At 49.3% G+C, this 26,352-nt stretch overlaps 2 protein-coding genes and 1 pseudogene across 2 annotated transcripts in view; 2 read left to right on the forward strand and 1 right to left on the reverse strand.

Moving 5' to 3' along the window:
• Window positions 1-2,184, forward strand: part of LOC122149618 — a 51,957-nt pseudogene extending 49,773 nt beyond the window's left edge.
• Window positions 2,185-12,074: 9,890 nt separating this feature from the next.
• TREH (trehalase) lies at window positions 12,075-20,689 on the forward strand. Its single transcript, XM_007936457.1, has 15 exons — window positions 12,075-12,163; window positions 14,856-14,956; window positions 15,066-15,210; window positions 15,297-15,384; window positions 16,606-16,706; window positions 16,828-16,920; window positions 17,027-17,143; window positions 17,267-17,389; window positions 17,624-17,673; window positions 17,786-17,980; window positions 18,974-19,191; window positions 19,453-19,564; window positions 19,891-20,003; window positions 20,266-20,319; window positions 20,549-20,689. Exons 1-15 carry the CDS (start codon window positions 12,075-12,077, stop codon window positions 20,687-20,689), a joined length of 1,740 nt encoding a protein of 579 aa, XP_007934648.1.
• A 1,531-nt stretch (window positions 20,690-22,220) lies between these two features.
• PHLDB1 (pleckstrin homology like domain family B member 1) overlaps window positions 22,221-26,352 on the reverse strand; it is a 48,291-nt gene continuing 44,159 nt past the window's right edge. The window contains exons 20-22 of the mRNA XM_007936458.2: window positions 23,191-23,276; window positions 22,991-23,023; window positions 22,221-22,361 (exon numbers count right to left, since the gene is read on the reverse strand). Coding sequence (XP_007934649.1) covers window positions 22,221-22,361; window positions 22,991-23,023; window positions 23,191-23,276 — 260 coding nt within the window. The remainder of the gene's footprint in view (window positions 22,362-22,990; window positions 23,024-23,190; window positions 23,277-26,352) is intronic.

Here is a 26,352-nt window from a genome sequence, read left to right on the forward strand (position 1 = left end):
CTCTCGTATCACCCCCACCTGGGTCCCTGTGGCTGACTGTTCCTGTCTGGCTTCCTGGCTTTTAATCCCCTTTCTCCTGCTCTTCTGGCCTGCTTCTTTGGGCATCCCTGAGTTGTCTCTCCTCACCTGTATCCCTGATATGGCCCATAGAATCTTTCAATATTGCAACTTGAGGCTTGAATTTTTTCTTCAGTTCTTTCAGCTTGAGAAATGCTTTGAGAAATGCATGATTAAAGTAGACATTGATCATAATGAGTAACTTTCTATTTTTCCCTCCCTTTTGCTTTCTTTTAGGTAAATAAACCATCCTCTTTATGAACATTGAGCTCTTTAGATGTGTTGTTTGCAATTATATACTCTTCTAAGCATAACCCTCTCCCACGACTGGTTTTGGCTGAGAACCATAACCTATGAAGCAAGACGACCCTGGGGAGAGGGATGCTGAGTCTGGAGTAACCAAGGAAGAGAAGAACACAGACATTTCTGGTAGTCCAAGGGCTCCTCATCCCCCTTCCCATTTCCCTATAGAATCATGTGCACCCCTTTGCTTGGGGAGACAGACATTTTAGAGAAGTGATTCTCTCTGTCTCCTTGGGTATCGATACTCAACAAACCTTTTGCTTTCCCGCTGCAACTTGCTGTGATCACTGGCCCTTTGTGACGGGGGTAAGGACCTTATTTTCCTACAACAATCTCAAACTGCCTCTCAGGGGCTACTATCGCTGGTAAGGGTTATCTTTTACAGGGAGATCTGGAAGTGTTGGCAGTTATACATTGTCTTAGCTGCACTGCAGGTTGGCTTCCAGGAGCATCTCGCTGGGTTTTAAACACAAAAGTGCTGATGAAAGGTCTGGGTGTCTGGCATTTGTTTCCCTAGACAAGGCATCGCCTGATAGCTCCCTGATATTCCATGATGAATAGCTGAGAGCCCCACCTCCTCATCTTCCATCTCAATCTGAGACAGTCATGGTTTGCCCCACTGTTGTGTCTGATAAAGGTCTCCATTCCCCTCAGCTAAGCTGAAGGTATCAGTGGTCAGGCCTCCTTGGAGCAGTCTATCTGCTTTCTCTTTGTTCTCATGCAAATGATTGAGCCAACAGGATAGTTTGGACTCCATTCAGACTTTGACAAGGCCTCACAAGACAAGCAATGTCATATTTTGCTGCTTTGAGGCTTATTTTGACCACTCGAGTTATTCTTGGCTTGCAAACAAGGAATTAATGCCTAGGTGGTCCCCCACTACCTCAGGCCACAGATTTAAGTCGTACCAGGTTCAGAGCAGGAAAGACTCTGACAATACCTTAAACGAACTTTCTCTGGAGCCCTCTGGAATTTTTGTCAGATGAATATGTGATCCAAGGAGTCCCTGAGTGGTGTGAAAAGTTCATGTGCTCGGCTCCCAACCAAAAGGCTGAGGCTCAAGTCTACTCAGAAGTGCCTCAGAAGAAATACTTGGAGATCTCCTTCGGAAAAATTAGTCCTTGAAAACCCTCGGGAGAAGAGCAATGCATGCTTCAGTGCAGCCATGACTCACCTCTGGGTGTCAGCTCCCCGGTGCCCAGCACAAGGTGGGCTGGCATTGGGCCAGGCAAAGCGTAGCTGGTCTGAGGGTCGTGGTGCTACACCTGGCTCAGGAGGAAGAGGAGGAGGAGACTGCCAGGATAGGCCCAGCAGGAATGGAGTCCAAAGAGGAAAAAGTGGGGGGAAAATCTCAGCACGGAAAATGCCCTCCAGGAAAATGAAGCAAAGGGCAAAAAGGAACAAGACTCTAATGAAGGAGAGCCCTTGGCATTCCCTTTGGGATGTGGTAAATGCTGTGTGCCCAGAGGAGGTTGTAAAGAGCTCTGGTGGTGTAGTGCTTAAGGCATTTGGCTGCTAACCAGTGATTCGAATCCACCAGCCGCTCTGTGAAAGATAGATGAGGTACTTTGCTTTCATAAAGATTTACAGCTTTAGAAACCCAATGGGGGGGGGGTCAATATGAGTCAGAATCAACTCGGCAGTAGTGAGTTTGTTTGAGAGGAAGTTAGAGGCTATTTGTTTGAGAGGAAATTAGAGGCTACTCTGAGTTAACCAGCCCATGGTTAGATGGGACATTCAGAGGCTTGGAGAACCACAGGCAAGGATGAGGGAAGAGATTGTGGAAGGACTGGGGAGGAGATGAGAGAGCTGATGGAGAAGTGAGGGGAAAGCAATTGAATCAGTTTGCGGGCAGCTGGCACTGACTCTCCTTACCATGACCGTCATGATGAGTTTTGCCTTTTGCCATGAATCCTGATGTTTTCCCTGAGATCCTAAATTTACATGTGTGGGGAGTACCTTTATTGTAAACCTTTCAATATTGCTTGTTTCTGATGGGTCCTCTATTACCAGCTTCTAATTGATGTGTTTTTGACCCAGTTTGTGAGTTTCTGTCAGCAGGAGAGTTTTACCTGTTGCCTGGAAACATGCTCATTATATATTGTGAAGTTAATAAAGCAGTTTTTAAAAGGAAAAATAAACTCTCTGGAGCACAGCTCTACTCTGACACAAGTGGGGTCCCCATGTGTTGGAATCCACTTGATGGCAACTGGCTGTGTGATTCAAGGCCTGCACAGGGAAACAGTCCTCCTCAAGCTGCTGACGTGGAGTCAGCTGGGTGTCTCGTCCCACTAACAAAACAGGTGCCACCCTTAGTTGACTCTCTGTGTTCCTAAAATACATCATCTCTCATTCATATGACAATCCTGGAAGAAAGATATTCTTATCCCTGCTTTGCAAATGAGGAAACTAAGGCCCAGAGGGGTAAAATGACTTGCCTGTGGCCATGGAGATCATATGTGGCAGAACCAGGATTCCAAGTAGAGCCTTCTGTGAGAGCTGCACTCATGGTGAGCCTGGGCCTCCCAGGCTTGCAGATTCCTGGGTTCTGTGGCTCAACACAGGTGCTTCTTGGGCCCCTGAATTCCTGTAGCCACAGCACTGATTGAGGAAAGTGAGTGGGAGGTGTGAGACATAGTAGTTTCACAGCCCTGAAGCACTGGCATGTTACAGATGACCTTGTTCTTTGCCTGCCTTTACACTTATTTATTTCTTAACTTCTCACCACAACAGAAACAGGTTATCTGCAGGTGTACAGCTATTCTAAGAGCATGAGCTCAATACAGCTTCACGCTAGAGTTCCTCTGCGTAGGCGAAGCCCAGCCCCACCCTCCTGCTCTGCCTCTGGAGGCTGTAACACATGCTGGCTCCTCAGCCTGAGCCCTGCTCTCCAGGCCCCAGTCCAGTCTCACTGCCTTGTCCCCTCCTGGCCAAGTGGTACAAAACCAAGCAGGTGAATGAATTTTTTTTTTTTTTAATAATTATTTTGTTTTGAAAGCATAATGTAGGAGAGTATGTCAAGTATATATGGCAGTATCTAGTGAAGAATCTTAGCCAAAAAGAAGTCTTTGCTCTTTGCTTCTGAGAAGTGATCTTTAAGCCCATGGCAAATCACACCTTATAGGAATGTCTGTGTAGAACAGGGCTGGCTGCACCAGATAGTCTAGCAATGTGATTTAGGATGGGGGCTTTGGGTCACTGGGTCATGTGATGATGGCTCAACCTCCAGAGGGGCTGGAGACTGAGCTCAGCCACGTGGATGGTCAAGGGTACCTACATGATGGAACCCCAATAAAAACTCTGGACAGTAAGACTTAGAGGAGCTTCCCTGGTTGGCAATACTCTATGCCTGTTGTCATCCATTGTTCCTGTGAAAAGCCCACCAGGAGAGGACAACCGGAAGTTGCATCTGGAACTTTCCCAGTCTCTGCCCCATGCTTCTCTTCCCTCGGTTTGTTTTAATCGGTATCCTTTCCCTGTAATAAGCAAATATGTGAGCACAACAGCTTGAAGTCAGTTCTGTGAGCCCTTCCAGCAGGTTATCAAACCTGAGGGTGGTCTTGCGGACTGTGCTCCCTCTAACACCATAGGCGTTTTAACATATAATTGCAAAGCAAGTATTTTGTAATCAGGTCATAAAATAGAACATTGCCAGCACCCCGGAAGCTGGAAGTGTTATTTTTCAGTGGGCGGTTATTTACCATCTTGACCTCACTGCTTCCAGGAGCTGTTTGCACAAAAGATAAGAGAGGTGTGTGGGGGGGGGTCTGGAACTGGCTTCCACTGACAAGGCTGTGAGGAAGGTAGTCAGTGTGGGTGCTCAGCATCACCTGCTAGAAGCTCCTCCTATTTTACGAGGAATTCCCAAGACTCCACTTCTTCCATCCACCCCTGTCTGAGACCAATATATTTGCTCCACTTGTGGAACGTCTCCATTTATAGTCCACATATGCATCCCTTTGCCTGGTTTGAATTTGAGGTGAATGAACTCATAGTCTATATCTGTAAGATTCATCCATGTAACTACATGTAGCTTTAGTCTGTTCATTTCCATTGCTCTGCCATAATATAAGATGTCCATATCCATGGGCGTTTGTTTCCAATATTTGCAATTATACATGACATTGCTGTGGATACTCATGTAACAGGTATCCTGGGTGTACACATGTAGAGTTTTTAGGGTATAAACCCAGGAGTCAAATTGTTGTATCATAGGGAAGGATTGTCTTCAACTTATTAAAAAAGGTTGAACTGTTTTCCAAAGGGTAAACTCCAACTCAAATTTAATTTTTTTTAAATGTCCAATTATTTTCCAAAGTAATTGTACCAAATTACACTGCTGCCAGCAGCATTTGAGAACTCTCTTCCCTCCACGTCCTTGTCAACACCTGTATTATCGGATTTCTGAATTGTGTTGCTAATCTGGAGGTAAGTGATATCATTTGTTGTGGTTTTAATACTCATTTCCCAAATTTTTAATGAGATCGTGTGCTTTTTTTTTTTTAAGTCTGTTTACTGACCATATCTTCTTCTGTGAAGTACCTAGTTGAGTTGTTTTTAATTATTTTCCTATAGGGTTGTCTCTTTGTTTCATATTGTTGTGTAGGAAGTCTCTCTCTCTGAAAATACATATAGCATATCTGACTAATGGTGGTGGTGCAGTGGTTAAGTGCTCTGGCTGCTAACCAAAATGTCATTCATTCGTAAGGGGAGTCTTTGGGTGGCACAAATGACTAATGCATTTGGCTGCTAATGAAAAGGCCAGAGGTTCAAGTTCATCCAGAGGCAATGGGGAAGAAAGACCTAACAATCTACTTCCAAAAGATTAGCCATTGAAAATCCTATAGAGCAAAGTTCTTCTCTGACACACATGGAGTCACCATGAGTCAGAATCAACTCCATAACTTACTGGTTACTGATGGTAAGTAAAAGAAATCTGAAAATGGGTGGCTTAAACAACTAAAGGGTTTGTTTTTCTCATCTAGCAGGCATCCAGGGCTGAAGTGACTCAAAGATACCATGCAGGACCCAGTCTCTTTCCATTGTTCTGCTCTGCTAACTTATGCATGTAGTTTCAGCCTCAGGTTTACTGCCTCGTGGTTGCAGTGGCTTCTGCAGTTCCAAGAATCTTGTCTGTACTCAAGGCAGGAAGGAGGGGGAAGGGCACAGGGCAAAAAGCAAAGCCAGCTGAATTGTTCCCCTTTTAAAAGGCTTTCCCAGAAGCCTCTTCCAGTGACTTCTTACACAACTCATTTGCCAAAACTGGGAGCTTGGCCAGTCCTAGCTGCAAGGGAGCCTGGGAAACCCACTCTTTTCTAAGCTACCCTCAGAATAATACTTCCTCAAAGAAATACTTTGGGGTGAGGGCAATGAAACTCCCCCAACTGCCTTTTAAGAATGGAGGGTCAAGAGTTGCTGAGTGCGGTGAAAGTTTGGGACCAGTGGTGAAATACTCAAGACTAAGACAAAGCTGAGCTGTATCCCCTGCACCCATTCTCACCCCTACTCCCCACCACAGCCTACAACTTTACCTCAAAATCAAAGCCTAATAAATATTTTCATGTGTTCAATGCTTCCCACTTATGGTAATTATGTTTGTGTGTCAATTTGGCTGGGCCTGGTTGAATGGCTGGGCAGCTGGTGGTAGTTATTCCCCATGATGAGAATGGCAATCAACTCCATGGTGGGATCTACCACAAGCAGCTGAGTAGCTGCCTTTGGGATGTGGTCTGCTTCCTGTATATAAGAGAAGCCTTGGGAATGGTTTCTAGCTTATGGCACCTTGAACCCTGCATGTAGCCCTATCTTTGTTGAGCAGCCTGCCATGCTCTGCCGGCCTTGGAACTTACAATGGACTTGAATTAATGGCCTGCCGTATGGTTTGGTAACATCAAGACTGTGCCTTTTTACTTGTCAACCTTGGAGCTTCTCAGCCTCAGCAGCCAGCAGCTGTCTGAGTGAAGAAAAGCCTCTAGCTTCAGTGGGCCGGGAGCAGGAGGCAGAACTGGACCCCAAGATTGAGGGGTTTTCACCCAGCCCTTAGAGCCTGGTATTTGAACTTGACTTAAAGCCTCCAAATTGTAAGAATAAACTCCTGTTTGTTAAGGCCATCCCATTTGTGGTATATTCTTGTCAGAGTGGCACTAGGTAACAGGAACATCACTGATGTAAATGTACCCAGAAAGACTGTGCAGCCCAGCTAAGTGGTGAGACTGGAGTGAAGACATCCAAGAAGGGTCAGGGTACAGATTCACTGACCAACACCAAGGAGCTGTGTCCTTAAAAAAAAAATAAAAAAAGAAAGAAGAAGAAACTGTGTCCTTTTGGGTGGAGACCAAGCTCCAGAGGAAAACAAACAGAACATTATGTTAACTGACTATTTTATTCTGTGGATTTTTTTTTTTTTTTTTGTCTAAGTGTGACAGAGTTGGTTTTCTTTTTGATTTGTAAGAGATCTCTACATATATACATAGTATAGCAGTTTAACCAAGGCCCCAATTGCTGTAGAGTCGTCTCTGACTCATGACACCCTGACACTGGGTGTGTTGGAATTCAACTGTGCTCCATAAGGTTTTCAATGGCTGATTCTTCAGAAGTAGATTGCCAGGCCTTTCTTCTGAAGCATCATCTCTGGGTCGATTTGAACCAACACCCTTCCTATTAGCAGCTGAGTATGTTAACTATTTGTACCACCCAGGGATTCCCTATCAGTTTGAAGGGGCACCAGATTACTGAGAGTCACACTGTTCAGGCTGAGCTCTTGTTCGAGGGGACCCTGAACTCTAGGGGAGAACACGAGACTCCCTGTCCACAAAGCCCATAAGTAGAGACACAGCTCTTCCCAGTCACTCCTCCAATGCACAAGAATCACTCTTGGATTTGCAGACAGTGCAAAACACTGTTTGAGACAGTGTTATAAAATTGGAAAAGTACACATAGAAATGTGGATTTCCACCTTCCTTGGAAATATCAGGAGATCTGACAAATAAGAAACTCAGAGACACTTGTTAGGCAGGAATACACTTTCAGATCACCCTAGTCTCCACCTCTCCCCAAGCCTGGGGTCCCACCACTTTTATTCCCTTTGCACTGTGGTTTCCCTTATACCCTTGTTTTATTCATTGATGTAACAGAATTTGAGTTTGCAACTCCTGATCTTGAGCAAAGCCATCAATTTATGTATAAAAGCCCTGAATGGTTTGGTGACTTGCCCAAGGGCACACAGCCTTGTCAGTGGTTTAGTCAAATCTTCAGTCTAGGTCTCCTGGGTTCCACTTCTGATTTGCAACATCTCTCATAGAAATTTACAAACATGGCTAATCCCATCAATCATTGTGGGGAGGAAGGGTGTATGGTTTGAGTTGGTGTCACCTGGTTGCATCTGAATGCTGCTGGGAATCAGGCAAGTCTGTTGGGCTGTGGCAGAGGAACTCCATGAGAGGCAGGGTCGTCTGGGTGTGGCCAGAGCCCTTGCCCCCAGGCTTTGTTCCCAGGGGAAGAGTGAAAGCACTGGTGGTTGAGGTGAGAACAAGAGGCTGCCAGCCTAGGTGAACCTGAGGCCAGCTGCCCCAGGCAGCTGCAGCAGGTTAGTGCCTGGCCCAGCTGCACCCTCCACACCCTCCCTGCAAAAATTGCTGCCATCTGCAGAAATGAAGAAACATGCAAAGTCTGAGAGCGCTCAGTAGTCCTCACCTCTGTGTGCACTGCTGTGGCTCACCCATCTTTCAGGTAACTGAGGGGCTAGAAAAAGATGTGTTAATCCACAAAGGGCAGTGGTTTGGGCAAAGGAGTAGGGGAGGGGAGATTAAGGCTTTCTAGTCTTGCCCTAAGGAGTTCTAGTGGTGCAGTGCCTAAGGCATTTGACTACTAACCAGAAGGTGGGCGATTCAAATCCACCAGCTCCTCTGCAGAAGGAAGATGGGGCAATCTACTTCCATAAAGATTTACCTCCACTGGAAACCCAATGGGGGTCACTATGAGTTAGAATCAACTCAGTGGCAGTGGGTTTGTTTTTTTGAGGGCAGTCTTTCTCTAGTTGTGTAATGCTTAAGCCTGCTAACCAAAAGGTCAGTGGTTCAAACCCGCCAGCTTCCCTGCAGGAGAAAGATGAAGCAGTTTCCTTCTGTTAAAATTTATAGCCTTCGAGACAAAGTGTATGTGAACTGCTGTATGGAAAGCGAATTTGCTTTGTCAATTTTCACCCAAATCACAATTAAAAAAATAGAAAAAAAAGATTTACAGCCTTTGAAACCCAATGGAACTCTCTATGAGTCAGAATTGACTTGATGACAGTGAGTCTGGTTATGATTTAAGTCTTGCTCTGGGCCCTGCCCTGGGAGGAGGGGCAGTGCTGAAGTGAGCAGATTGGTGGCCCCACTGCAATGGAGTAACCCCATGGTGGTCCAGCACACCTTCCCCTGCCAGCTCCTCCTCTATCCCAGAAGCTCTCCCATACCTCTACTGCTGAGTCCCTCCTCTGTAGCCTTATGGTTCTCTGTAAAATGAGGGACTTGGTCTCAATGAACCTGTGGTGGCCTCTTACAAATTTCACTTTCTTCAAGTCTAAGAACATCAGCCTCTCTGAACTCAGCTTCCTCATCTGTTAAATGGGGCAATATCTTACATGCCTGCCCCCACAGAACTGTCAAAAGAAATTACTGCGTCAAGGGGAAACTGCTCTCCTCATGAGCTTGGCCTCTGTCCCCTCCTCAACTCTCACCAGGGCCAATCAATGTGCAAAGATCTGGAGTTAGAAAACCAAAAGGGAAGAACATACTCCACATTTCTCAAGCTGAAAGAACTGAAGAAAAGTTCAAGGTTCGAGTTACAATATTGAAGGATTCTATGGGCAAAAACTGAACAACACAGAAGCATCAGAAGAAAATGGAAGGAATAAACAGTCACTGAACCAAAAAGGATCAGACAACATTCAATGATTTCAAGAGATAGTATATATGATCAAGAACTGATGGTACTGAAGGAAGAAATCCAATCTACAATGAAGATGAAAAACAAGGCTCCAGGAATTGACAGGACAGCCATTGAGATGTTTCAACAGATGGCTGCAACACTGGAGGTATTCACTCATTTATGCCAAGAAATTTGGAAGACAATTCCTGGTCAACTGACTGGAAGAGATCCACATTTGTGCCCATTCCAAAAAAAAGATGATCCAACAGAATGTGGAAATTATCAAACAACATCATTAATATCCCATGCAAGTAAAATTTTCTCTGAAAATAATTCAACAATAGCTGCAGCAGTACATAGGCAGGAGCTGCTAGAAATTCAGGTTAAGATTCAGAAGAGGATGTGGAATGAAGGATATCATTGGTGACGCCAGATGGATGTTGCCTGAAAGCAGAGAATACTAGAAAGATATTTACCTGTGTTTTATTGACTATGCAAAGGCACTTGACTGTGTGGATCATAACAAATTATGGGTAACTCTTTGAAGAATAAGGAACTCTGGTGGCGCAGTGCCTGAGGCATTTGACTGCTAGTCAGAAGTTTGGCAATTCAAACCCACCAGCTACTCTGCAGAAGGAAGATGGGGCAATCCACTTCCATAAAGATTTACCTCCATTGGAAACCCAATGGGGGTCGCTATAAGTCAGAATCTACTCCATGGCAGTGAGTTTGGTTTTCTTTCTTTTTTTTTTTTTGTTGAAGACTAGAAATCCAAAACACTTAATTGTGCTCATGCTCAACCAGTACATAGACCAAGAGGCAGTTGTTCAAACAGAACAAGGGGATACTGCATGGTTTAACATCAGGAAAGGTGTGCATCAGTGTGGTATCCTTTCCCCATACTTACTCAATCTGTATGCTGAGCAAATAATCCAATAAATTGGACTATATGAAGAAGGAACACAGCATCAAGATTAGAGGAAGACTCATTAACTACCTGTGATATGCAGATGACACAGCCTTGTTTTTTGACAGTGAAGAGAGGACTTGAAACACTTAGTGATGAAGATCAAAAACTAGAGCCCTAAGTATAGATTACACCTTCACATAAAATAAAAAACAATCCTCACAACTGGATCAATAAGCAATATCATGATAAATGGAGAAAATAGAGACTTTGTCAAAGATTTCATTTTACTTGGATCCATGGTCAACACCCATGGAAGCAACAGTCAAAAACTAAAATGACATATTACATTGGGCAAATGTACTACAAAACACCTCTATAAAGTGTTAAAAAGCAAAGATGTCACCTTGAGTACTAAAGTATGCCTGACCCAAAGCATGATATTTTTAATCACCTCATGTACATGTGAAAACTGGACAGTGATTAAGAAAGACCTAAGAAGAATTGCTGCATTTGAATTGGGGTGTTGGCAAAGGATGTTGAATATACCCTGGACTGCCAGAAGAACAATTCTAGCTGTACTGCCTTGGAAGCAGTACAGCTAGAATGTTCCTAAGAAGCCAGGATGGGGAGACTCCCTCTTAACCTACTTAGGACATGTTAACAGGCAGGACCAGTCCCTGGAGAAGGACGTCATTGAGGAAGACCCTCAATGAGATGGATTGACACAGTGGCTGCAACAATGGGCACAAACATAGCAACAATTGGGAGGATGGGGCAGGATGGGGCAGTGTTTTGTTCTCTTGTTCGTGCAGTAACTACGAGCTGGAACCGACTTGAGGTCACCTAATAACCGATAACAGTTTCCTTATCTGCAAATGACGGTCAATAAGTTACTGTGCCTGTGGTGGAGTGGATTCTGGCCCTTTCCTAATCAATGGTGATTATGAGATGTCATGGGGAGAAGCCCATCTGGGTGCCATGTTGCCCTATGGAGCCTACTTTGCTGACTAGTGACCTTTCTTTGACCCAGCTCCCGAAAGGGATTTTGGATGGCAAAAAAGGAGACCAAGCTCGGTTTAGGGAGGAGTCAAGAGGTGAGCAGTTCTGAACATATTTAATAGGAATTTAAGGGTTGTTAGCTGAGAGCTAGAGTTAAAAAAAAAAAAAAAAAAAACTCACTGGAGAGCTAGAGTTGGGGGAGGGAAATACAGAAGATTTGGAGATAAAACTGGACCTAAGGGATATGTGGTCAGCAAGGAATTCCTCCCACTGGAGAATGGCCGAAAGGATTTTCAGGAAGTGAAGACCAATATCCAGGAAGCCATTGACAGGAAAGTTCACTGAGAATTCAGCTGAGTTAGGACATGAAAACCAGAGGTGGTAAAAAGATGTGTTAAGTCCTAAATTCTCCATTTCCTTGTAGATGAGAACTCAGGGGTTCATACCACAGCCGAAGGCACAAACTCAAGCCATTCTTTTTGAAATTGTTAAGGAAAAGAGTGACTTCTTCATCTGGTGGTCTTGGGGGCACTCAAGCATCTGAGATCTGGGTCACAGCCATGTGCCCCCTTCCTAGATCCACCTCCTGCCCCATGTCTCCAATGGAAGGGTCTAAGCAGGCGGTGCCAGCTGAATTGGAGAACAAGAAGAGAGGAATTGCAGCAAGGGCAGGCAGGGCTCACTGGTGCTTACTGCTGGAGGGGTTTGGGAGAGGTCTCCTCTTGCCAAGAGAGCAGGAGGGGCCAGCCGGCCATGTGAAGACCAGGCACGGGGCCCTCAAGTGGCCACGCCTCAAAGCCCGGACTTTGGCTGCTCTGAGTTGGCAGGCAAGCCAGGCCATGCCCCAGCTATCCAAGGACTTGGGCTTGCTTGTTCGGTCACAGTCATGGTCACCATGCATGGGAAGACCTGGACCCTGTGCCTGCTGCTTCTGCTGGGCCTGGGGCTAAGATGCCAGGAGGCTCTGCCCCCACCTTGTGAGAGGTAGGGAGTAAGGGATCATGGAGTTGGAGGGGCTGGGTCTGAAAGGCTGAGATGAGCTCTCAAGCTCTGGGGCTCAGCCCTTCAGAAGGAAGAGAAGCTGAGAAAAGGTACAGCTGCTATGGATGGTCCAGGACACTACCGGCCAGAGCCCACCCTGCCCTTCCTGCTTCTGAACTGCTGCTTGAACTGAGCAGGGCTATTTTCAGGATTGTTCTAGCAAATTTACTGCCTGGTTTCCCTACCCCGGGCGTGAGAAGGGCTAAGAGCCTGGCAAGAGTACCAGTGGGTAAGCCCTAACCCTGATACTTTGTGACTGTGGGCAAGTCATACCACTTTCCTGAACCTCAGTTTCTGCCTCCAAATAGTAGAGGGAACTGACACTGTCCTGGCTGCCAGATCCACAGGACACCCGTCATCTACTCTTCATTTTACCACCAGTCCATCAGCTTCCTGGGGTACAGCAATGATCATAAAAAAAGGTCCCTGCCTTCAAGGATGTTACGTAATAAGCAAGAAAATTGCTAATAGAAGATATATGGTGATCTGAGCACTAGCAAAAGAGCAGACAGCTCATGGGGGTTAGCAGAGCATATTTCAAGATGAGGAGAGAAGGTATCTTTAAGGAGGTGATGTTTGAGCAGAACTGTGGGAGGAACCATCCCCATGTAGATCAAGGGGAAGGAAGTCCAGGCAGGGAAACTACAATGCAAAGGCCCTGAGGCACTGGCCTTTTGAGGACCAGGAAGAAGGCCAGTGTGGCTGGGACAAGAGTGGGGACAGATGGCATGGAGGCCGAGAAGAGGGGGTCAGGGGTAGGCTCTGTTGGTAGCACTGGGAGTGGTAAGAACTGATTCAATAGGAGATGGATTTTAAAAGTTGCCCTAACAGAATTTGCTGATGATCAGGCATGGAATAGGAAAGAAAAAGATGCATCTGGACTAATAAGTTTCATCCTAAGCAATTATCTTGACATCGTTGTCAAGAGACTGTGTGATCAATTGTTTTGTCAACTCTTAGGCTGAATTCTAAACATACGGAAAGACCTTTCTGGTTCTGTGGTAGTTATGTTTGTGTGTCAACTTGGCTGGGCCTGATTGAATGGCTGGGCAGCTGGTGGTAGTTATTTCCCATGATGAGACTGGCAATCAACTCTATGGTGGGATCTACCATAAGCAGCTGTGTAGCTGCCTTTGGGATGTGGTCTGCTTCTTGTATATAAGGAGAAGCCTTGGGAATGGTCTCTAGCCTATGGCACGCTTGGACCCTGCATGTAGCCATATCATTGCTCAGCTGCTTGCCATGCTCTGCTGACCTTGGGACTTACAATGGACTTAATGGCCTGCCATGTGGTTTGGTAACATCAGGACTGTGCCTTTTTACTTGTCAACCTTGGGGCTTCTCAGCCTCAGCAGCCAGCAGCTCTCTGAGTGAAGCAATGTCTCTAGCTTCAGTGGGCCGGGAGCAGGAGGCAGAGCTGGACCCCAAGGTTGAGGGGCTTTCACCTAGCCCCTAAAGCCTGGCACTTTGAACTTGGACTTAAGGCCTCCAAATTGTAAGAATAAACTCCTCTTGGTCAGAGCCAGCTATCCAGAGGGACCGAGTAGTTGATCCTGCGGGCTTGGGACCATAGTCGCAGGGGACATCAAGCTCAATTGGCATAACATACTATACAAAACATTGTTCCACCTACTACTTTGGCGAGTAGTGACTGGGACCTTAAAAGCTAGGAAGCTGCCATCTAGATGCAACAACGGGTCTCTCCTCGTCAAGAAGAAAGAAGAAACCCAAAATTAATGGAAACAATCACTCCTAGCGACTGGTACACCATCCGATCTGCAACCTATACAACTATGAGACCAGAAGAACTAGATGGTGCCCAGCTACCACTGCCATCCACTTGGAAGGGATGTAAGAGATCCTGCATAAAGAGAGAGAACAATGTGGTACAAAACTCAAAATCATTTGGAGGCAAAAAAAAAAGAAGAAGAGGGTGGGGACCAGGTTTGCTGGTCCAATAGAGCCTGGTGTAACCACTGAGACTATGGCCCCTAGCTGCCCTTCAGGTCTGGAATTGAACCCACAATTGTGGTTTCCAGCCAAACAAAGTACAGGCATGTGAGTTAAACATTTACCTCAAGTAGACATACGCCCTGGAGAGAACAATCATGGGAGAAGGAAGGGCTGCTTATGCACAGGGAGATAGCTCAGGGTGCAGAAGAGTATGAAGGGATGGACACTGGGAGGAGGTAACTATGGGGAGGAAGTGGGAGGGGAGCTGCTGTATTGTAAATTTTGGTCAATGACATGAGACAAAGTATATGTGAACTGCTGTATGAAAGGTGAATTTACTCTGTAAATCTTCACCCAAATCCTAATTAAAAAAAAAAATAATAAAATAAAATAAAATACAAAAGCATGTGTTTCAACCCCCCCCCCCAAAAAAAAGAATAAACTCCTGTTTGTTAAGGCCATCCCATTTGTGGTCATTTCTTGTCAGAGTGGCACTAAGTAACCAGAACAGGTTCTCTCAGCCCTGTGCATCACTACACCTCCAACATCCCTCCCAATACATACACCTTTGTCCAGTCCACAGGGAGCACACCCTGACCAGTCTGCCCAGACTCTAACCCTCTTATCTTGCCCAATGGGGCGGGGGTGGCCTGATGATCCCCATCCCTGACCATCCCTACAGCCAGATTTACTGCTATGGGGACCTCCTACACCAAGTTCAGATGGCCAGGCTCTTCCAGGATGACAAGCAGTTTGTAGACATGCCACTGTCCATGGCTCCAGGTAAGGGAGTGGGACCCATCTTCTCCTCAACTTTCCACCCAAAGGTGGTAGGGGGCAAAGCCAGGCCTCTGACTCAGGGTCCCCCTGACTCTCCCCCACTGCTCTCCAGACCAAGTCCTGCAGAGTTTTAAGGAACTGGCCAAGGCGCACAACTCCACCATCCCCCAGCAGCAGCTGCAGGAGTTCGTTGAAAAGCACTTCCAGGCAGTAGGGCAGGAGCTGCAGCCCTGGACCCCTGGGGACTGGAAAGAGAGGTAAGGCCCTGAACAGGGAGCAGGAGGAGATGGGCACCTAGGGCAGGGCTGCCTCCCTGAACCCTGTGGGACCGGCCCTCTTCCAGCCCCCAGTTCCTACAGAAGATCTCTGATGCCAAGCTGCAGGCCTGGGCAGGGCAGCTGCACCAGCTCTGGAAGAAGCTGGGGAAAAAGGTACTGGAGTCCTGGGCCTGCCCCCAGGCCTGGCTGAGGATGAGAGCCCTGGAGAGGGGTGTCAATGCAGGGCTGCAGGGCTCTAAGCCTGACCCCAGAGCACAGATGGACTTCCTTTCCTGAGGACACAACACCCAAGCCCCCCTGCCTGGGTCCCTACTCAAAATCTCGCTAGAAAGAGAATTTCTAAGGGAAGATACTCACCCTAACTGCTCCTAATGGCTCACCTCTGCCTGGAAGCCTTCCCCAGTCTGCCCTGGGCAAACCCAGTGTATCCAGGCTGCTCCTTGCTGCCCCTTACACCACCTGCTTACTGTTTAGTCCAATGCTGGGCTCCATCTTCCCTGAGCTTCTCGTGGAGGGGACTTTGTCTTATGAATAATAATTGTCATGATTGTGGCCAACCTCTGTTCTTGGCACAGCCTGTTACGTAGTTTATCTCTTTATCCAGAAGCTCAGAGAGGGCAGCTATTTGCCCAAGCCTGCACAGCAAGTAGGTGCCTGGCTCCCTCTCAGGCCCAGTGCCCTGGTGAGGGCTGGTAAGGTGGCACTCAGTGCCTCTTCATTCACATGGATGCTTGTCTCACCCAGCCCTTAGGAACAGCCTAGGGATCCCAGTGTCATGTTCCCCTCAAAATAACTGAGACCAGTTGAACTTTCCCCTACTAGCAACCCTCTGCCCTACACAGAAACAAGTGGGAAATGCGTACACATGTGTGATGGGAACACACAGAAGCCCTATGGCAGGGTCTTTGGTCCCACCTCTGCTGTCCCTTCATAGCTAGGCAAAGGATTGGGGTTTTGTCCATATCTGGACCAGAGAATGGGGGTGAGTGGGGGTTGATGTCCTGGGCCTGATAGGTAGTGACAACAGAGAAGTGGAGGGCCAAGGGAACCAGGAGGGAATCCTACTCAGCTCACCAGGATGGTTATAATGGTGGTTGCTATTGAATACCTGCCTGCTGAGTGGCTGGGGTGTTACACACACCCTCTCATTTAGCATTCAATATCTAATGTTTACACTCCAGAGGTTGGCATGTGGGAAGTGAGGAGATCTGAGCTCCTAGCAGCCCCAGGCCTTGTCCAAACCCCCTGGCCAGTCAGTAGTACCCCCAACACACAAGCCCAGGCCCTTTGGCTCCACTGCCCAACCCGTATCTCCTCCTCACTCCACTCTCTGGCGAGTCTGGATTCCCTCATGCCCTTTCTCCTCAACTCCAGATGAAACCAGAGGTTCTCAGCCACCCTGAGAAGTTCTCTCTGATATACTCCCAACAGCCCTTCATTGTGCCCGGTGGGCGCTTTGTTGAGTTTTACTACTGGTGAGTACAGGGACCAGGGGCCTGGGAGCCTCTGGGGTCAAGTGATGTGGGGAACTGAAGACCCTGGAGGTGTCCTGAACAGGGTGGCTTCTGGTGAGGCCTGAGCTATCCCTTTCCCCAGGGACTCCTACTGGGTGATGGAGGGCCTGCTCCTCTCAGAGATGCCTGAGACGGTGAAGGGCATGCTGCAGAACTTCCTGGACCTGGTGAAAACGTAAGAGGGGGTCAGGAGGGAAGAGAGGTAGATGTGCTGGGCTTGGAGCTAGCCTTGGTTCTGGCAGCTGGGCAAAGGTCATCATGGCAGAACTCCTTCTCGGCAGCTATGGCCATATCCCCAATGGCGGGCGTGTGTACTACCTGCAGCGGAGCCAGCCCCCACTCCTGACTCTCATGATGGACCGCTATGTGACTTACACCAATGACATTGCCTTCCTAAGGTGGGTCTCAGCCCCACCCCCAGCCCCATCATTCAGGGTCATGGGTCAGGGAAGGGCGATTCCTGTGCTCTCCCAGGGCTGGAGCATGGCCCTGGGCTGAGATAGTGCCCGGCTTCACTTCAGGGAGAACATTGGGACTCTGGATTTGGAACTGAACTTCTGGGCTGAGAACAGGAGCATCAGCGTGAGCTCTGGAGGAAAGAACTACACCCTGAATCGCTACTATGTTCCTTACGGGGGACCCAGGTGAGGAACTACTGGGCCTGCCCTCAATCTTGTCTGTACACTCTGGTTTATGCATCAAGATGTTCCTGGGAAGGAGGGCAAGTGGTTTAGTCCAACTTCTGATACTGGAGAGAAATCCAGGACTGTGAGGCCTGGACAGCATGGCTCTCAGCGGCTGAGTGGGCACGGCTCTGGGCTTGAACACAGAGGGGCTGCAGGCCCACCTGACCCAGGCTGCATCTCCCTCCTCTCCAGGCCAGAGTCCTATAGCAAAGATGCAGAGTTGGCGGACACCTTGCCAGAAGGTGAGTGGCAACAAGGTGCAAGTGGCCTCAGGGCAGAGACTGGGCATCTACCATGGGTGGTAGGCCTGGCTCTGCTTCCAGGACTGGCCGAGCACCTGCTCTGTGTTCATAGGTGACCGGGAGGCTCTGTGGGCTGAGCTAAAGGCTGGGGCCGAGTCTGGCTGGGACTTCTCTTCCCGCTGGCTCTCCAAACGCTCAAACCCCAGCTTGCTTAGCACCATCCATACCAGCAAAATGGTGCCTGTTGACCTCAATGCCTTCCTGTGCCAAGCAGAGGCACTGATGAGCAACTTCTACTCCAGATTGGGTGAGCAACCAGGGTGGGGAAAGGCGGGGGTGGGTGCTAGTGGAGCTTGGGCTCCTGTCTCAGCCTTGGCAAACTGGAAGTAGGACCCTGAGGTGAAGGTCCTCCAGATTTCAGGCTGCTCAAACTCTCTCCCCTAGTGCCACCCAGCACTAACATGTGTACCAGGCAAGAGCACAGACAGAACCCACCCTTATCATCTCACTCTCCTCTCTTCCTTACTGAGGGGGGTGGGGTGGATCTAAGGCATATAAGTGTATACCCTAGCCACACATCCAAGCTCCCTCCACTACCTCTCCCCAACCCTAAGTAGCTGCTCTTGACCCCTTCAAACTAGAGGTATCCCCACAGCCAGTACTCTCAGGATGCTTTGCCAGGCACCAGCGAGTACAGGCCCCGAGAACAATGCAGGGCCATTTGCTTAGGCAATTCCAGGGTCTTTGATGGTGGCATGGGAGCTCTGGTAGCATAGTGCCTAAGGCATTTTACTGCTAACCAGAAGGCTGGTGGTTCAAACCCACCAGCCACTCCGCAGAAGGAAGACTTGGCAATCTACTTTTGTAGTGATACAGCCTTGGAAACCCAAGGAGGGGTTGCTATGAGTTGGATCTGACTCGACGACAGCGAGTTTGGTTTTTTGGGTTTGATGATAGCACAGTGGTTAAACACTTGGTCATCAGTTTGAACCCACCAGCCACTACTCTGCTGGGAAAAAGTATGGCAGTCTGCTTCTGTAAAGATCACAACCTTGAAAACCCTACGGGGCAGTTCTCCTGTGTGCTATAGGGTCACTATGAATCGGAATTGACTCATGGCAGTAGGTGATGGTTATACCTAGAATGTGATGGCTCCAGACAGGCATGCCCCTTAGTCATTAGGACTTTTCATCCCTTGGAGAGGAACACAAACCAAAGGAGGCTGGAGTAGAGCTCTCTAAGGCATAGACTCAAGGGCAGGGGACCTGGTTGCTCCAATCTGAAGGCAGTACTGCCCCAGGGAATGACTCCCAAGCTACAAAGTACAGAAATTTGCGGGCACAGCGCTTAGATGCCCTGAAGGCCATGCTGTGGGACGAGGAGAAAGGTGTCTGGTTCGACTATGACCTTGAGAATGCGAAGAAGAACCCAGAGTTTTACCCATCCAACCTCACTCCTCTCTGGGCCGGCTGCTTCTCTGACCCTGCAGTTGCGGACAAGGCTCTGAAATATTTGGAGGTATGGACAGCAAGGGAGGGGTCTGGGACACAAGAGGCAAGACTGTCTGCTCCTTCCTTGACCCTGGGTAGTGGCAGCCAGCCATGCCTTCCTGCTCTATGCCCTTCACTAGCCTGTGGGTCCCACTAGAGCCACGAGGGGGCAGCTGTGAGCCAAGAACAGACGGGCCAGGAAAAAGTCATGGGGTTTCCTGGATGGCCCAGCATCCTGGCTCCCCCTCTAGGCTCACCCACAGACATAGTAATGTCTGGAACCTTGTAGGACAGCCAGATCCTGAACTACAAGTATGGGATCCCGACCTCTCTCCGAAACACAGGCCAACAGTGGGACTTCCCCAATGCCTGGGCCCCGCTGCAGGACCTGGTCATCAGAGGTAGGGAGGGATGAGGGGTCCATTCCGAGGCCTGCCTCCCTGAATGTAGAGGGTGTGTCTTCTCTCTGGTACTGGGGAGGTGCGAACAAAGGTTTTGGGGTCCACTTTCTCTACTTCTCTTGCTCCTGTGAGCTCTCAGTCAGGCCTCACTCAGCAAACATTCATATCTACTCCCACCCGTCCAGTAGAATCAGCTCTGGATTAAGAGCAGGTTTGGCCCACAGTTCCAGGAAGGTCTGAAGGTCTAGGACCTCTCCCTCCTCTGCTCCCCCTGGGGTGCGGGCTCTGGAAATTCAAGGTCTCACCTGGGGTGGGTGGGTGTCTAGGTCTGGCCAAGTCGCCTTCACTCAGGACCCAGGAAGTGGCTTTCCAGCTGGCCCAGAATTGGATCCGAACTAACTTTGATGCCTACTCCAAAAAGTCTGCCATGTACGAGAAGGTAAGCTGCCCTGTGCCCAGTCCCCTCTGTGTTATGAGATGGGGAAGTGTCAGGCTTTGGAAAGCCCAGGGCCAACAAGAAACCAGGGAGGGTGGTGGCACCCAGTGGACATTCTTGGGCACTGCAAGGGCTAGAGCTGCAGGCCATAGGGTTTTCCCAAGGGGGGTCCAATTCCCTGCTTTCCCTATAGGGCTAGGGTGGTGGTGGTGGTGGTGGTGGTGTGGGATACTGCCTGACGTGTAGACCGTCCTCTTGTCCCCAGTATGACATCAGCAATGGTGGACAACCGGGAGGAGGAGGGGAGTATGAAGTTCAGGTGAGTGGGCCAGGGTGAATTTCTCACAGAGAATTCTGGGGCTCTGCTGACCATGACTTGCCCTCTCTGAGCATCAGTTTCCTGTTGGTAGGTCCATGTGGAGCCTCATCTGACTAGTGCTCCTTGGCACTCCTGGGGTTAGTGGGCCAGGGCTCCTGGATAGACCCCAGACTCCCAAAGGGCTTGATCCCCTGAGATCCTGGCACACCAGACATACATCTCTCTCTAGGAGGGATTTGGCTGGACCAATGGAGTGGTTCTGATGCTCCTGGACCGCTATGGTGACCGGCTGACCTCGGGGGCCTGGCCAGCTCTCCGGGAACCCCACTGCCTGGCTGCAGCCCTCCTGCTCAGCCTCCTGCCATGGTAACAGTGATAGCACTGCCCCACCCACCTTCACTCCTCATCTGGCTCTAGTTCCTGCTTCATTAAACCTCTGCATGAGTCTCTACCCTCTCCTGCCTCTTCATCCTTCCTCCTCCATCCCTGAAGACCCTACGCCCTTCCTATCCCCAGCCAGTCCTCTATTCACAGTGGCCATGGGTTAGGGTCTGGGTCCCTCCTAGAGCCTTTACTAAGGTGGCAATACTGCATTAACAACATTACAAGTGTAATATTAGCCCTGCTATTGAAAATATCCCAGCCTCATGCACAACCTGCCGCCCCCCCCCCACCAAACACTTACATACTCCAAATGCTTTATTGTTCTGCTGAAATGCTTACAAATACTGGAAAACACCCAGGCCGGGCCCATGCAACCATGGGCCCTGGCCCTGGTGTGGGGAGGAGGGCAGGGGAGGTGGGATTAGTGTTAAGGCGTGAAGGGCTGCTTGCTCACTTGTTTTCCTTTTCCATCACCCTTCCTGGGCTGAGGGGAGGGCAGGCCAGAGCTCAGGCCCTTCGTCTTCACTTCCTCTCCTGCTCAGCCTTCCCCTCATGGAGCCACTGAGCAGCCCTCTCTCCCTGTCAGAAACTCAACCCTGTGCAGAACCAAGGAGAGCCTTCCAGCTTCCTCTCCCATACACATCGCCTTTCCTCTGGGCACTTGCTCTCCTGGTGTCATACCTTCTAGCTCTAAGCAAGGCACGAGTGGAAGGGAGAGGGCTGCCTGGGGCCAACAGGCTGTGCATCAGGGCCTGGAGACACAGGCAGGGGCAGGTAGAAGGTGCCCAGGGGCCTGGGCTGGAGAAATGGTGACACATACCCTTGAATGGGTCCCATAGGCTGAAGTAGGCGCTGAGCCACAGCGCCACGGCAACGAGTGTAACCATGGTGATGAAGCAGTCACTATGGGGACCATGGGGATGGGTCTGCAACAGGGGATGGGGCTGGGACCTCAAGGATGACTCGTTGCTTTCTCTGGCCCTTGAGGAAGGAAAAGGAAAAAAAAAAAAAAAGGCAGAATGATGGAGTGGAGTAGGGTTGAGAACTACACCACCTGAGCTGTTACCCCACTCTGGATGTGGCTCTGTCAGCTCCCAAGACCCCTGCACAGGGAGCTGAGGCAAGAGGGGATCTTTGGCAGATTCTGGTACCATAATTTGTTTTTTACAAAAGAAAATAGGCCGAGGGAGCAGACACCAGCTCAGAGCAGGAGGCCCTCTCTGGGCCAGCTCCACCGCCCTCAGCCCTGGCCAGACCCCTGAAAGGTGACTAGAGGTTCCAGGCTCCTAAGAGGCAACAAAGCCCCCTCCCCACCTTTCAACTCTTGGCTGGTTCTTGAGGGGCTGGAGCCCAGAAACTCCAAACTGAACTCCTCACAGAATATTATAGGTCTTCTTGTACCCCTGGCCGCACTCTCCCCCTGGGGTCCGCTATGGGACTGTCCAGGGTGGGCAGAGCAGCAGGTGGCTGGGCATGGGTCCTGGGCTGGCCCAAGGGTCTAGGGAGGCCCAAGGCGGTCAGTTCATGAACTGAGTATAGCCCTCGGCCCCGGTGACGATGACATCCATCCAGATGCGCATAGCCTCTGCAGATGGGGCCACCATGTAGTACAGCCGGTCATGGGTCTTCACGCAGAAGGTGAGGGCTGGGTTTGGGCTCTGCCAAGAGGAGAGACAAGGGTCTGAGAGGGCTCTTGCCCCCACCATTCCTCCTCCTAGGAGGCCCTGGAGCTCAGGCTGAGACTGCACCACCCCATATGGACCCCAGGCTGGGCTGTTCCCAGGTTGTCCCTGGATTTCCCAGCCTCTTTGGACCCTGTCAGGGTCTGCTCAGGACCATACCCTGACCCCAAGTGGGGATACTGCTTCTCAGCATCTCCAAGCTAAAAGTGAAACTAAGAGAACCAGAACCAAAAGGCTATGCCAGTGAGGACCAGAGTCCTCTCTCGGCAAAACACAACGGCAGGTGAGAAAAGCCAGAGAGGATTGCTGGACCCCAGCATTCTCGGAAGAGCAGAGCTCAAGGCTGGGGTGGGCATAAGAGGGTGGGTTAGATGTCTATTAAGTACTCTATCAAATCTCTGAGGACCCTCACACCTCCAAACCTACCTGCTGTCATCTTCTGAGAGGCCTGGCAGCTTCCTGCTCTCCACAGCCCACCTCCCACCTCTTTTAGGCCCAGGCAGGGGGAGGGAGAGTTGAGGTGAGAGTCAAGGGTCAGGGGCTAGTAGGGGGAAGGAGGTGTTAATATGCCAGTTACAGGTGTGTGTCGGCGGGGGGGTGGGTACCTCGGTCACCATAGTGAAGCTGAAAAACCTCTTCTGGGGAAGGGGAGAGGGAGAAAGGAAGAGAAAGTTTAAAAGAGGACAAGTAATGGGTCAGAGCCTCTGAAGAGGAAAGACTGTAGGCCTTTGCTCCCAGAGCCCACTGGGCCCACCCTTCCTTCTGACAGTCTCTCTCTGCCCCTCTGGTGACTTCCACTACTGACCTTGGCTGCACTGCGAAGGTGGTCATAGTACACCTCCTCAATGGCCTGAAAGTAGATGACCCCCTTCAGCTTTGTTTCATGCTTGTCTGCAAAAGAAAGAAGGGCAGAGCTTAGGAGGCCCATTGTACCTCAGGCCAAGCCCCACCACTGACAGTTCCCATGGGCCTCAGTTTCCCCATCTGGGACATGGGTGATGGTCCCAGCCTCCTGGGACTCCAAAACACTTCCCAGCACAGATAACACTCACCCTCACTCATAATCACAAAGAATGAAAATTAGAACCACAGTGAGATACCACTATGGGAACACCATATAATTAACAGCCCAACAATATATGTTGTCAAGTCTGTGGAGACACAGTCCAGTGAGTGACAAGTGGGAATACAGATGGGCAAAACCCTATGGACAACTTGGCCATGTCTATCAAAATTACAGAAGCATTTACCCTCTAACCCAATGACTGCACTGAAGAATTTATCTTAATGTGCACAACATAACAAATGTACAAGGTTATTCACTGCAGCGCTGTTTGAAGCCACAGAAGATTAGACACAATCCATGGGTCTATCACCAGGAGACTGGTTAATAAATTATAGTGCACCGTCTAATGGATAGGAGCTCTGGTGGCACTGTGGTTAAGGCATTGGACTGCTAACCAAAAGGTTGGCAGTTCAAACCCACCAGCTGCTGCATGGGAGAAAGATGAGGCAATCAGCTTCTAAAAAGATTTACAGCCTTGGAAACCCTATGGGGGTTGCTACGAGTTGGAATCAACTCAGTAACAATAGGATAAGATGGATATATAGAATGATACAGAAATACCTGATACAGGTATCATACACTAACCTACCTAGGAAAGTACATCTGGATAGAAATACCTAGTCATAGATGTAGCTGATGTAGAAAAATCTCTAAGATATGTAAGGAAAAAAGCAAGGAACATAGTATATGCAACTTCTTATGTAAGAAAAAGTGGAAAGCAAGGATAGATATTTGCATTTGCTTAGTTTTTCCTGAGGAGCTCTGGTGGCCTAGTGCCTAAGGCATCTGACTGCGAACCAGAAAGGTGTCGGTTCAAATCCACCAGCCACTCCTCGGAAGGAAGGTTGGGCAATCTACTTCCCTAGTGATACCACCTTGGAAACCCAAGGAGGGGTTGCTATGAGTCAGGTTTGACTTGACGGCAGTGACTTTTTTTTTTTTTCTGAGCTTCTCCTGAAGCAACTCTAAAAGGATACACAAGAGATTAATGCGGGTGGTTACCTGACAGGGTGGGGGTGTAATTCTCAATGTAAATCTTTTATTATGCTGTGATTTCTGAACCGTATGAATGCATTCACCTATTACTCCAATATTTAAAAAGGAAAGGCAGCACCTGCCTGGAGGGCAGGAGTGGATGGAGGAGGTGAGCAAACCAACATAACCGGAGGTGACAGCTCAGGGTGGGGAGGGCAGCAGCACCGTGGAAGGAGGGCAGGGCCTGGGCCTTCTAGTCTATGAAACACTGCTCATGCACTATGGTGACAGCCTTCACAATGGGTCAGTGTTCAAGAAAAGGTCTTACAGATCACTGTTCAGGTCTGAAGGCTGGAAGCGTGTGTGCTCCTCCCCGAGTGCCCCTCACTGCCCTCCCTGCGCTCTCAGCCTGAGCTGTCGCTCCCCTGGATCACTGCCAGAGCTCTGCCCCCCCGCCCCTTGAGTTCATCCTCTGTAATACCGAGGGGTGAGCATCCAAAAACATGTCTGACGCTGCTATTTCCTGGCTCACATGCTGCTCTGCTAGTCCCTCACTGGGAAACCAGCTGCCTTCTCAGTTGGCAAAGGCTATTTACAGACTAGTGCCAATACTGCCCTCCAGCTAGTCTCACCCCTATCCCGGGCAGTAACCATACCTTCTATCTTGATAGGCTTAACAACATGCTCATTCTCTTAACAACATGCTTGGCGTCCATTAGATGGTCTCCTCTAGACTATTTACTTGGCCAACTCCTAGGTGATCTTCAAGACCCACTGCAAATGTGACCCCTGCGGTTAATGGTTATACTCTCTGGTACCCCCACAGCATAAGGCCCCTCTCCATACAATTTACCACAAATCTGCACCCTCCTTTACCCACTTATTGATCTACCTACCTGACACTGAAACCCATATGCCTGGCACACAGGGAGCCTTCAACGTTAAACAAATGAATCCCAGGCACTGGGATCTGGAGATCAGCCAAGACCTTTCTCCTAGGAACCCACAATTCAGTGGGGAAGAGAGCACAGACGGCAGCCCAGGGCTCTAATCTGCCATCACTAGCAGTACGACCTTGAGGGTGGCTAGGAAGCTCCATTAGCACCCATGAGCCATAGGCTGTCATGACAACTAGGTGAGAGAACACAGTTAAAGTATCCAGTGCAGTCTCTGGCACACAGCAGGGGGCACTGGTCATTCATTACATTACTAGACTCTGGGCTAATGTCACACTGAATCAACCCCATGTAAGGCAGGAGTTCAGGGAGGCTGGGAACCCTCCTGGTGAAGTAGAGTCAGGAGAGGCTTCACAGAGGTGAAGGTTCTTGGACCCTGTAGGTAGAAGAAGGGTCCAGCCAGGGCAGGGGGCAAGTTCAAGGTAGGAAAAGGTACAGCCAGGGCCCTGATCCCCTGTGGACAAGGACCAGTTCCACCCCACTGGACACAGGCTTTCCACATACTCAGTCCTCACTGGGCCTGGCTACTCCAGGTGGCATTCTCTCCCACCCCTACCTTCACTGGAAATAGTAACATGCTCCTGCCTCCACTTCCTCACCACCCACCCATCCTCAGTCTTGTGCAATCTGGCACCTGCCCCTGAGCACAGCAGAAATCCTTCTCTCAACAAGCTCATCCCTCACTCTAACTAATGGCCTTTTAGGTCCACATCATTCTTGGCCTTTGTGCAGCATCCATCATGGCTGTGACACCCCTGCTGACAAATGTCTGCTGCCTTGGCCAGCTTCCTTCCTTGCTTCCTCCTCACATCGGAGCCTGCTCTCCTTTGTTTCACCAAGCAAGGCCAAGTATGCCCAGCGCCAGCTGAGCAGCTGGCACCTGGTCAGTCTCAGTGCCTGCTTTCCGCCTCCAGCCCTTCACCATCCTCCCCATCCTCCTTTACAATGGCAGGCCTGACCCAGGGTGCGA

This window comes from Orycteropus afer, unplaced genomic scaffold, assembly GCF_000298275.1.
Source record: "Orycteropus afer afer isolate SDZICR_OR568_19922 unplaced genomic scaffold, OryAfe1.0 scaffold00036, whole genome shotgun sequence".
Taxonomy (NCBI): domain Eukaryota; kingdom Metazoa; phylum Chordata; class Mammalia; order Tubulidentata; family Orycteropodidae; genus Orycteropus; species Orycteropus afer.